General features: G+C 44.8%; 1 protein-coding gene across 1 annotated transcript in view; it reads left to right on the top strand.

The window, feature by feature from the left end:
• Positions 1 to 13,435, top strand: part of EFCAB7 (EF-hand calcium binding domain 7) — a 413,197-nt gene that overhangs the window by 170,451 nt on the left and 229,311 nt on the right. The window contains 1 exon segment of the mRNA XM_086953570.1: positions 9,159 to 9,354. Coding sequence (XP_086809696.1) covers positions 9,159 to 9,354 — 196 coding nt within the window.

Genomic DNA, 13,435 nt, shown 5'->3' on the forward strand with positions numbered 1-13,435 from the left:
GCAGTTGATAGGCATGATGGCCTCCTGCATCTCCATTGTCCCGCACGCGAGACTACATATGCGCCCGCTTCAGGAGTGCTTAGCACGTCAGTGGACTCAGGCTCACGGGCAATTGAAAGACCTAGTGTTGGTGAGCGGTCGGGCATACAACTCTCTGCATTGGTGGAATCCACAAAACCTTTGCAAGGGCCGACCGTTCCAGGAGCCTGTGCCACAGATTATCCTGACAACGGACGCTTCTCTCCAGGGTTGGGGAGCGCATGTACTCCATTACACAGTGCAGGGACTATGGACTCTACAGCAGAAGAAGATGCACATCAATGTGTTGGAACTGATGGCGATCTTCATGGCCTTAAAGGCGTTCAAAGTACATCTGTGCAACAAGGTCGTGTTGATCGGGACGGACAACATGACCGCCATGTACTACATTCAGAAACAGGGAGGAACACACTCTCCGCAGCTGTCTCATCTGGCTCAGAGCATGTGGAAGTGGGCCATTCAGAGGAACATCTTCCTCATGGCGGAACACCTCCCAGGCAAAAACAATCAGATGGCGGACCTGCTCAGCAGGCACAGCCACCAGATGCACGAGTGGGAGTTACATCCATCGGTACTCCAGCCGTACTTTCAAAGATGGGGTCATCCACAGATAGACCTGTTCGCCACAAGGGAGAACGCAAAATGCCAAAGCTTCGCCGCCAGGTTCCCACACCCGCAATCGCAGGGCAATGCGATATGGATGAACTGGTCAGGCAAATTTGCGTACGCTTTTCCCCCAGCACCCCTGATACCGCTGGTGGCACGCAAGCTCAGGCAGCACTCGATGACTCTCATCCTAGTTGCTCCAACGTGGGCTCGCCAACCATGGTACACCACGTTTCTGGAACTGTCCGTGGTACCGCATCAAAGGCTTCATCTCACACCCAGCCTTCTGACGCAGAGCCATGGCGACATTCAGCACCCAGATCCGCGACAGCTCAACCTGGCGATCTGGCTCCTGAAGTCCTAGAGTTTGGCTACCTCAACCTTCCTCCCAATTGTATGGACATCATTCGGGAGGCAAGAAAGCCCACTACTAGAGCCTGTTATGCGGCCAAATGGAAGCGGTTTGTCATTTATTGCGCAAACCACAACATTAATCCACTAGATGCTTCCATTCAGAACATCATCTGTTACCTGTTCCATCTGTACCAGTGTAATTTGGCATATACTTCTATCTGCATTCACCTGTCTGCGATGGCCGCATACCTCCAAAATAGACAGCACCTTTCACTTTTCAAAGTGCCTGCTATCAAAGCTTTTCTGGAAGGACTCAAACGGGTCATTCCACCACGGACCCCACCAGCTCCAGAATGGAACCTCAATGTGGTTCTTACAAGACTGATGGGTCCTCCCTTTGAGCCACTACACTCCTGCGAACTTCAGTTCTTGACTTGGAAAGTGGCTTTCTTAGTAGCAATTACATCGCTACGTAGGGTTAGTGAGCTGCAGGCCCTCACAATCCAGGAGCCGTTCTTCCAGGTTCATGCTAACAGGGTAGTACTCCGCACTACCCCTAAATTTCTACCCAAGGTTGTGTCTCAGTTCCACATAAACCAAACAATTGAGTTGCCGGTGTTTTTTCAAAATCCTGAGTCACTGGCGGAGCGGATGCTCCACACCCTTGACGTCAAAAGGGCCCTGATGTATTACGTTGACAGGACCAAAGATTTTAGAAAAACTAAGCAGCTTTTCGTTGCCTTTGCGTCACACCACAAAGGTAACGCTATTTCCAAGGCTGGTATTGCTAGGTGGATCGTGAAATGTATTCAGATCTGTTATGCGAAAGCTAAACGCACTCTTACTATTCCACCGAGAGCCCACTCCACCAGAAAGTTGGGGGCCTCTATGGCCTTCCTTGGAAACATTCCCTTAGAGGACATATGTAGAGCAGCCACATGGTCTACCACACATACATTTACTAAACATTACTGTGTAGACGTGCACTCCAAACAGCAGGCAGCTGTAGGGCAGGCTGTTCTCAAGACACTTTTCCAAACTGCTGCAGCTGGCACGGGCGGCCGCCGCTAATGGAGGGACTGCTATGTATTCTATGCACAGATATGAATTCAGCAGCCCACATGCCTCAAACTGCAAATGCTACTTACCAGTATGCATCTGTTCTTGCCATGTAGGGCTGCTGACATTCATATCGCCCGCCCTCCTCCCCGGCGCCTGTAGCAGCTGCAGTGTTTACATACATTTCATAGCATGGTCATCACTCACAGAGTTCACTCCATCTCGGCCACAATGGCTAAAAACAATCTGGGGATGGAGTCGATGCCCATGCGCACTGTAGTCCAGGGGAGGAGCCACCTATCTCGTGATACTTCGAAGACTCTTCCAGGACAACAATGTGCAATCATCCGGACCCAACACTAGGCGGCGATCTATGCACAGATATGAATGTCAGCAGCCCTACATGCCAAGAACAGATGCATACTGGTAAGTAGCATTTGCATTATTGCGAGTTCACAAAGGGGCCCAATCCAGCAAACTGGATCAGGGAGGTGGGAGAAAGGACAAGAAGGGTATGGCGTTGAGTTGTGTGAAGCCTAGGCTCCTCTGAGAGATCCCCACGAGCTGCGGGTCGAAGATGCTCTGTCAGTGGCGCATAGATGAAACAGACCATACTTCCTGACACATCTGCGTGATAAAAAGACATTGCCACGATATTTAAAACGAAATTTCTCCTCCTGGTTCCTACAACTCTAACAGGACACTCTCTTTTGTTTGTGGTGGGAAAGGTATTTCATCCATGGAAGGTATCACTAAAAAGTACTGTATTTATTTTGACATAGGAAAATTACACCCGTCTGACATGATTACAAAGCCACAAAAAAAATAAAAACACACAAAAGTAAACTCAAAGCAAATAAAATACGCAACAAGCATTTGCCACGTGTCTCAGTTAAAACATCAAAGCGGCCGCAAAAGTGAAAGTGATCGCGATTGCGATCAAGCACGGCAAGCGATGCGCTTAATGACAATAATGGAGGCCATGGGTTGCGCAGACACACACAGTGAGGAACGGGTAGGCACTGAGGGGCCACATGGACACGAGGAGCCGGATAGCGTGAGGGGCACGGGACATATTGAAAAGCAGTGTGAGGCGCTGGGGACATATGGCACTGTGAGGAGCCTGGGAGACAAGCGTAGACAGTACATAGCCCCTCTATAACATAACGCAAGGGCCCAAAAAACGTGCTACAACCTTTGGCATTATTCATAGCCGCTCAAGGCATTTGACTTAATAGTAAGCCGCAGGTACAAATAACCAATGCTGCTGCCTCCAACACGCATTAACACGTGTGCCAGGGCACCTTTTATCGCAGCTGCAAAATGAAACAGCTGCATCACAATTAAGGGGTAAAAGTGATACAGATCAAGTAAACGCGAAATGCCCTATATTGTTCCAGAAACTGCCATGCTTTAAACTAAGGAAAAAGCAACAGTTCACGCATTACCTATGCTGGCGCATCAAACATGCATTAACACGTGGGCCAGGGAAAAATCCATCGCAACTGCAAAGGAAACAGCTGCCTTACAACTATTGTGCTAAATCATAAACAATCCAGCTACAAAGCACATGGCAGGGCACTGCAACCGTCAGAATCACAAAGGTGTTCACACTACAAGGTACAAAGGCGCGCAATATTGCAGCTTTACAGACGGGGCCTCTGCAACCTCTAACGTGGCAAGGCTATGTTAATCCCTGCTACAAGGTATCAAGAATGAATAGCATTAATCTTGCACGCATAAATACAGGGCTGGGGCTACATGTGGACAAGTACATACAGCCATGCACCTTTCACTTTATAAAGGTTAAACTAATAAAGGGCAGAGTAAAAGGAAATAATGCAGGGTTGCATTTGTATGCACCCAAGAGATATACAGTCAGCCCTTATCAGACAGGGTGGGGGTGGGCAGGCTGATTAGCTGTGGAGCGGATGTCTTTGAAGTAGCTCACGGCCTTGAGGCCGTGAAAATTAAAGCAATTAGGGGGGAGGTGGGAGGGAGGCTGATAGGCAGAAAGCTCGGGGCAGATGTCAGATAAGAGGGAGGGGGTGGGCTGCCTGCAACTCGAGCGACCATATGGAGAAGGAGGGGGGTGGGCTGCCTGCTGGGAGAAGCTTGTGTGAGGTAGGCTGGGCTGCCTTTGACGAGAGCTCGTGCACGAGGAGCTTGTGGATTCTCGTGAACTGTTGAAAATCCGCCGCTTGAGGAGAGCCTTTTGAGAGCCTTGGGTTAGCTTTCTGGTTTGACGGCAATAGGTCTCTCTACGAGACCTAACCAGCAGTTTTTATACAAAAAAATTATAATCGTCACCAGCAGTCAAGAAACACTGAGAAATTAAAATCTCATTGGTAATTTTTCGAAACGAATCAAGTGTAAGAGTGGTCAAATATCGACTAGCTGAATGTTGGTGTAGTGGGATACCAATATATCCAATGGACTTAAACAAAAGAAACGAATGAGTAGTGAAGTGGTGGAATAATCGCTAAACAGTGACTGTGAACTGAATTGTGGGAACGGAACGAGGCGTGGGGTGTCAAAACAACAGCGTTAACTGGATTACATGAACAACCAAAAGCGGGACCATAATGTCTAAAAATGATTGTGCGCTGGAGTCTAAAAATGATTGTGCGCGGGGTTCTAATAGAAGATACCAACAAAGATCTCATGCACTTACTTTGGTAGAGAAACGGCGTCTTCCGTATTTCCTAAGTGGGATGTGTCGGAATCTAAGTTGGCCAAAGGGCTGCGTATTTACTAAACTGACGTGTGTCATGTGATGTGAGTATGCAACTTCATTAAAGATCACGTGGAGGGGCTTACCAATCCGGACTCGTTCGGGAGATGAGCCATGGAACTACTTATAAACTGAAGGGGCACGTATCATGTGATGCGGAAATGAAGCTATACAGAAGATCACGTGGGAGGGTTTAAACGATCGAATCCGTGACAGTACTATTAAAGATACACAAAGTTCCAAAGCAATCGTGACATGAATTTACAGTGTAATGCACATATGAAATGGATGGTCATGTGGATGAGAGCTCTCACAGAAAAACTTAAGATTGAGCACTGCATGCAAGTGAAGTAGGATGAAGAATGATACGTGACAGAAAACACCAATATTAATGATTAACAATGCAAAATAAGAATAAAAAGAGAAATGTGAACGAAAAAGAAATGTGAATGAAAAAGAAAATAAATAATGCCAATGCTAAATCAGTGACAGTATACAACGGCTCGAGGATAACATTCCTTACATGAACATATTTCAACCTATTCAGTATATTACATAGGGGATAAAGATTGGCCCATCATACAATGTCTGCTATGCTCATAAAAAGCACGTAAATTCAACTCTGTCATTCATCCCATCTGGATGTAAAGAATTACGTTTTTTTATCCAGTAAAATTCAGCCATGAGGCGCGCTTTGTGTGGATCTGTGTCACAGCGTTGTTGCACTACCTCCAATATAGTAAATTTGATTTGTGAGATTTGGTGTTTGGCTTCAATCCAATGTGTTGCAATAGTTGATTTTTAATTCTTCAATCTGATGTTACTCTTATGCTCTGTCATTCTTACTTTGATTTTCCTCTCAGTTTGTCCTACGTAAATCTTGCCACAAGGACATTTGATTGCGTAGATGACATTTTTAGTGTCACAAGTACTTGAGTGATGGAGCGATATTTTTTTACCTTTCATTGGGTGAAGAAAAGTATTTCCAATAATTACATTATTGCTATGAGTACAATTTTCGCATCTAGACATTCCTTTGTGTGTTTTTGTTGTGTTTTTCTGTTCAATATTTCATTGAGATTTTTGGATCTTTGGAATGCGAATGTGATGGGATCATTGAAAAGGCCTTTTAAATCTGGTTCTGTGGTTATCAATGGCCAATGGTGATTGATGATATTCTTTATTTTATGTGCCATGGTTGAAAACTTCAACACGCAAACAGTTTTCTTTTCTGTTGTTGATGTTTTAGATACCAATAAAGATTCTCTTGACATGCGATGTACTTTCTTTAATAACCCATCTAGGATATCTTGAGGATATCCTCTTGTGCGGTATTTCTTCACTTGATTCTCTAAGGAAACCGGCAGATTCTTAGGAGTAGAGAATATTCTCTTGAGTCTGATGAATTGCGAAATTGGTAAATGTTTCTTTAGGGCCTCTGGATGGAAACTTTGATATAAAAGGCCAGTGTTTCTATCCGTTTTCTTTGTGAATAATGAAAGAAGAATCATGAAATAAAAAAACATTGAATCATAAGAAGACAAACTTTTTGAAAGTGTTATTTATACAGTGATTGATTATGTAAAGAAACTTCCTAGTTTCATGCAAAGAGTGCGCAAGCCTTCAGTGTTAGGAGATTCCTTTCACACATAAGTTGTATATATAAGGCACCACCAGACACGGTGTGACAGACTTTGCAGCACAACCCGAACATTGTGGAAATTGTAGTTAAGATAAATCCATTCCCCTAAAATTAGAGTGCACAGGGATATCAAACCACTAAGGTGAAAAAGACTCCAGCATTTAAAATCTTTGGGCTTCAGAAGGACAAAGCCATCCCCTGTGTGCCTAATCAGTTCTCCATCACTTTTGAGGATTTAAACATCCTCAGAAAGGACAACATCTGCAATGACAAGAGTACAATAGCTCCATGGTCCTTGATTTGTAGACTCTGCAATTATATTATTTTTGTTTACTTCTCTTTTCCCATTGATCATCTGTAATGCAAGCGCTCATTGCTAATCTTGCTAGGAATAGTAGGCTTAATAGAGCATAGATAATGATTGAGATCTAGAGCTATCTAAATGTTGCTTTCAGGAACAAGTCTTTAATGCGACTTTATTGCATAAGCCTTTATTGTGCATTCTGCTAAGGAAAGGCAAGTTGCTGAGACCCTGTTGCACTCCTTATCAGTAAACTTGACAGTTAGAGGTTATGAAATATATGACCACCACTTTCCTCCCACCAGTTATGCTAACGATGAGAAAACTAGGTTTCACCCCAGTGCTTAAGGTTGGCAGTTTTCGTCCTGGATGATGGAATGTCTTTGCACATGGGTCAGCTCTTTAAAGACCAAGACGATTTGGACGTTGAAAGATGCAAGCACACCTTTGGGGTTTGAAAACGTAGCACTTCAGCTTTATCCAGGTCAGGCATTGGAGTATTGATGTGGTGACAGAAATTCAGACTATAGAGCTTGTATCAATAACCCTGCACATATAAATATAATTTTGAGCCTGTATTAATATTTTAATATAGTGTGTTCTCTTCGAAAGCCAAAACGCGTCTTGGGCAGGGGTAGAGATTTGAATTTAGGCCCTTTGGAGGAAATGTAGCAATCTATATTTGAAAGCACACTTTCCTCCAGTATTCAGAATGGGATTTTTTTTTTTAATTACTGTAATTCGTCCCATCTCTATTGTATAAAATATTACCCCAACTCCTCTCTCCTATGCTGGCCATGATATGGCCTGTTGAGGGACTTGCTGCACATGTGGAGTTGCAGTGCTCCAGCCCAGGTCTTTTCAAAGTTCTTCACACATAAAAGATAGTGCAAAAGCCGCTCTTGTCCTTTTCTGTGAGTGGTTCTATTAGGATCTCTGGTGGACGATTTAAATTATAGAGGTGAACTCCTGAGCCCTCTTGTAACTCCGCATCTTGTGGCTGATCTGCTTGTGCTGGCAATGTAGTTGAAGTTGCTAGTGGGGATCCTTGGTAGATATTTAGTGGTCCGTAACAGTCATAAAAAAGACCACCGCAGAGGTTAGAGATGACTGTATTAAGCATGCGGACTCCATTCTAAGATTATTTTGTGGGATATTGATCTCGAGGAGGGCAGATGCACTTGAGGAGAATTTGCTGCCAACTTATGTGTCTCCATCATTTGGTCTCTCTTGAGACTGTCTTGTTGCTACTTCCTTGGACCATCCTAGTGTTGCCTATGCAGCTTCTCTTGGGTTTTAAGGTGTTGTGGTGACATAGGCGACTTCTTTTTTTGTTGTTTCGTAATGTCATCCGACATCCAAGGTTATTTGCTGATGTATTTTAACCTTTTCCTTGCTCCCTTTGGTTGGTTGCTTACTTCCATAACCTTGTCGAATTCGTGTTGTGGGCTGTATTGCTGGCTCTTCCCTTTCTGTCTGAAGTGCCTAATTAAAGCAAGTTAAAGAGAAATATATTTGAATGCACAAAAATAATTCAGCAAAATTTCCACCACTGAAGACAGCAGACACTGTTTCTTTTGGGGTGACCATTGTAAAGCAAATGCGTTCTGCATGTGTGGCGGTCACATTCTCATTGACTCTGGAGTGGTAGGTAGGACAGGCTAACCATTAGCAAGAAATGGCTTGTGTGAGGATGCCTCATGGTGGATGGTTGCGAGGACACTTCATGATGAATGGTTGCTCTTGAGAGCTAGCCGGATGAAGGGAAAAGAGGGTAAATAGACATCAAACAAGGCAGGTACATTTAAGCGTATGATAAAACTTTTGGCATAATTTTGAAAGTGTTAGATTATTGTTACATCCAAAAGTGTAAAAATCAGTACTGCTTTAACTTTTGAAGGTTTCATAATTGTACGCAGTATACCAGTATTAAAAAACAGCCAAAATACCATATTAAGTAGAGTGAACTTTACAGCGGCACACTTTGACAAAAAAATTAAATGCATTGGAATTAAGAAAATAAAAACAAAGCAATGTGTTATAGTTGTAAGGAAAGTGATTGGTATTAAGGGGAATAGATTAAGAACTAGGTGGAGGAATTAATAAACCAAAAGGGAAACCAAATTAGTCAAAAATTGATTTTCAGCTAGATAACATTTATTGACCTTAGAATCGATGGTGCTATATTATGTATCAGAAGCGTAGGGAAATCGAAAAAACGAAGTAATCCAGGTGAAAATATAAATCCAATAGTCGTTTAAAAGGTAATTACTCTCTAGCCTCGTATGTATAACTTTCTATATGGTTTGCTAATTCTGGAAAGCACGGATGTTCCTAGAATTTTCAGTTAAACTGTATGGTTATTTCCTGTAAAGTGATTATATAATGAACCCTCTTTGTAATTATACTTCTCTGTTCTGCAGTTCTGTAAATCGTTTCTGACAACCAATGAAAATTGTCTGAAGAGTGCAATAGAAAATCTGTCAACAAGTAACAAATCAAAGCGGCAGCAGTTCGGAAGTCACATGGAAGGGTCTCCTGAACGTACTTCATCACCAGCCTTCAAACAGTCTCCAAGAACCCCCACAAGAAATAATATTGACTTTGCCTCTAAAAAAGGTATGTATATTTCTAGGCAGAAAGACCATTTGATGAGGTGAGAGGAACTCCAGGTAATTGAAGCTTCAAACATGCTCAAGTGGTTGGCTTGCGATCAAGAATGGTTTACCCTGGTGTACTTTTGTGTCCACCAACAATTACTTTTGTCGTGCCTTCGTTAATGCTAAGCTTTTTTTTTATCGCTGTACATATCTGAGAGTTCAAAACAATGAACTGTTGAATGCAGCATCCCTCTGGGTGGTAGACTGTTCACGTTGAAAGAAGTTGTCTGCAGTGAGACTTGGGCTGCTTTCACACTTACAGTGAGGTGATGCTACTGGTGCAGCTCCAAGCACTGGGCTCACTGGATCATGCACTAGCCGAGCTCTTTATGCTGGTGAAGGAGGACAGCTACTGCTTCAGCTTCCAGACCTTAGTTGATTATAATTGGTAGTTAGTTAACAGTCAACATATGGGAGAGGAGTTGAAGTCTGATGGACTCAGACTCCAGCAGAGGCAACCTATATTTGATACAAGTGACCGCTCTAGGGGAAAAGAGTCTTCAAGGCTGAGTTGCAAGAACCCAACACTGATACCAGAGTTCTCACATCTGTTAAGGAAGAACTTGCCGGTATCCTTTTTGATTATTGACCTCGGAATCTGGCATTTTACTCCCTTCTGGGAAGGAGCTGTGTCTCTCTTTCTGGTTATATTACTTGGGGGAAGTTTTCTTCAAGACCTTTTTTCTTCGGACTTTTTGTAGTTTAATGCTCATTCTGTATGACACTTTAATGCTGAAACTGGTATGGTTTTACTTTGATGTCGGGATAACTTGAAATAAATTGCTGTTTACTTTAGTTTGAATACAGACACTGCATAACCCCCTTCACGTTCTCTTTATTCTCCTAGTCTAGAACTGTTTGCTTCCCATAAACCGTTTCTCTTCGGTGTATATGCTATCTCTTCTTGATTGTCTCGTGCCTTTCATGTTTGTGCTACTCTAAATGTATTTTGCTATAATGTCATACTGATGGTACTTTCTGCCCCATTTAGTCCTGTGTTAGAGTTAGTGTATCTTTATAATGTGTCCACAATGCATGTACTTTTTCTATTATTGAGTAAGCTGTGTCCGTTTTTAGGTCTCGCTAGACCTATTGTTATTGAGTCGGCTTTCAAGGGAGGTCGACTGGTGCACGAGCGCCGATTGCACATCGTGAACGCGCACGCCCAGCCCACCCCCCCAGCCGTGCACATCTCCAGATTGCCAGCCATGCTTCTCAGTCTCGCGCTCACACACACTGCATACACCCCCCCCCAACCTACTCACGCGCACACACACACACTGCATACACACGCTCACACACACACGTGCACACCCCCCCTCACCCCCAACCTGCTCACGGGTGCACACACACACAGTCACACACACTCGAAGTGCCCATCTCTGTCTCGCTAGCCTAATGCACCAAAAACAGCCCCCTTACTCACCGGGCTGACTCAGGACTCCCCCCGCTGCTCTCCAGGCCGGTCTTTCCTCCTCAGGTGTGTAGGGTCAGGGGCTCAGGCTCGGCAGCAGGCGGGGCTCTCCATGAGCACTGGAGCCCCGACGTCCGATGTGATGTGCACGCTCACGGCACACGGAAACGCGCGCAGCGTGACTTTGAGTGTGGGCCCGTACAGCTGAGGTGCATGCTCCCGACGTTATCCTTCACTTGTTTAATCGTTTTATTTTTTTAAATGGCCTTCGTTTTAACGTTTTTTTTTTGTCGCGGGGCACCGTTTCTTACTGCAGAATCCTCTTTATTGGCACAAGTGCGTCACTGAAATATAAATTAATAAAAATATTTTCATTTTGCCGGACGGCGCTCGCTCCCGCCCGCCACGCCCCCTCCTGCGCTCGAGGTTACACAAGGAGGAAGCACGTGGGCAGCTGGTGTTCGGAGCTACAAAGGGGCAGGCGAGCCCGTTGGTGAGATTTATGTTCCTTTGTGGGGTGCCCTGGGCTGGGAATGTTGTGTGTGCGGCTGATTCCGTGGTCTTGTTCGTGCAAAGTGCATCCCTGGAGCTGCCCATGTGTTTTGTCTTGTAATTACCTATTGTGACGGAGGGCGGTCTCACTGAATGCTCATCATATATGTATGTACTTGTGTGTATATGCAAATGTATATAATTGGGGTCTATTGTGCTTTGCTGATGGTACTGATCTGTTGGATTTTCATGATGCGCTCAGGTTGACAGTGTAATTGAATCCTTTTGTGACGCGTTTAATACATCGCAAAGTCCACAACTTCGTCACCTTTAACATCGCACGTTGTTGCAACCCCAATGCGTTGATTGCAATTGGCAAGTACATAACTTCTCAGACGAGGAAATCGCAGGTCATGACAACGCGTCGAGGCGCGGACAGAGGCACAGTGATGAGAAGGTCGCCACCCTGCACAGATCGCTATAATGATGTGCAAAGGTGACCAGCTCGAGTGATGGGGCTGAGCAAGGCAGACAGGAGCAGGCAATGGATTCTGAATGCAAGAGGTTAAGAAGGGGAGGGGAGGGGGGAGGAGCTGGCGAGGCAGCAGGTGAAGAGCAAAAGGAGGCAGAAACAAAAAGCGCTGCAAGTCTGAGAGAAGTCAGGCGCCTCCTTCCAGTTTTGGGAGTTAAGTGTGTTCCGGTTCAGAGGGGACCGACCTGGTCTAGCAGTTCGGGCTGGACTACTCCTGGCCACGGTTGCTTTGCACCCCAGCGCCTCGACTGGGGTGCCAACCGCTATAATAATGCAATAACAAAACAATGGGGGAGAACAAGTGTAGGCATGGGCATCGAGTGGGGAGCGGACCAGGGATGATTTAATGAGGTACACTTTTACTTTATAGAGGGCACACCTAATCTGAAAAAAACTAAAACCATAATATTGTGAAAGCGGTTGTAGCAATGCAAAATAAATTAACTGAGTAGGGAGTTCAGCTGGTTAATGTATCTGCTACAGGAGCGCACGTGCGTTCGCCTAGCTCAAGATGAAAACTGTGAGGGGCAAACTCAAATTATCTTTAACGCGATGAAAACCATCGAGAAGGGGGGTCCCAACACCTGTTTGTGTACTGCTTTCTACAACTGCAAGAATAGCAGCAAGCGCTTTTTAAAAACCTTTATCGACCCAACTTGCACATTTTATTACGAGGGACAACATTCCGGAAAAATCTAAAAACAGTAATCTTGTGTAACTGATACAATTATCAGAGAGAAAGAGACGTGAACATTGGATAATTTTAACCCAGTGCATTAAAGCGCTTCGATGCCAGCTATTTTTACAGCATCAAACACAGTAGACGGCTCTGCTTAAAGAAATTCCCTTTTACCGTCAGGCAACAGGGTGGAGGCAGGAAATAGTTATTCATCCAGGATCACAAGCATTGCTCAAGTGGGGGAGCCCAGAGTAAAACCGCAGTTTTCTAGCTTCATTTATGGGGATTTAGCACGGAAACCACATGTCGCCCGTAGGCAGAGTGCTGAATGCAGCCGTTATGAACTTCACTTTTAGCCGGCGCAGCCACGTCCCGTCCTAGCTCACCCTGGGTTCCACCCCGGGACTTCCATCTCATAGGTTCTCCCTGCAGCCACAGCTCTGGGACAGGAGGGCAAGGAGCCTGCCCTTTGAAGTGGGGTTTGCAGCAGAGGGCTTTTCACAATGTACTGAAATTTAGACATAGAAAGGTCGACAGTGAGAATTTTAGAAAATAAAACAACCTCTGTTGCCGCCACTCAGCTGACCTCAACACCTCCCCCCAACAGACTTCTTGGCCTTTGCCTAGTAAAACTCGAACCCCTTTAATTAGATCCTGGTGGAATGGCGGTGACACAGGAAACTCTGCAGGATCTATGTTAACAGACTCATGGTTGGTGGAAACTCCCTGCAGGTGTAACAGTGGCACCTTTATACCTGTAGGCAGGGCTTAATTTGTGCTGGTGCTTACCACCGGCACCGAATTAACAGGGCCGGGTCTACAGTGAGTCATGCATTAAGAAGTGCACATCAGTTACAGTAATTGATTTAGTGTGTGCTGCTGGCTGCTGTACCATAAGAGTTGCTGTCAGTTACCCGGGCCAT

Source organism: Lissotriton vulgaris, chromosome 1_1, assembly GCF_964263255.1.
Source record: "Lissotriton vulgaris chromosome 1_1, aLisVul1.2, whole genome shotgun sequence".
NCBI classification, from domain to species: domain Eukaryota; kingdom Metazoa; phylum Chordata; class Amphibia; order Caudata; family Salamandridae; genus Lissotriton; species Lissotriton vulgaris.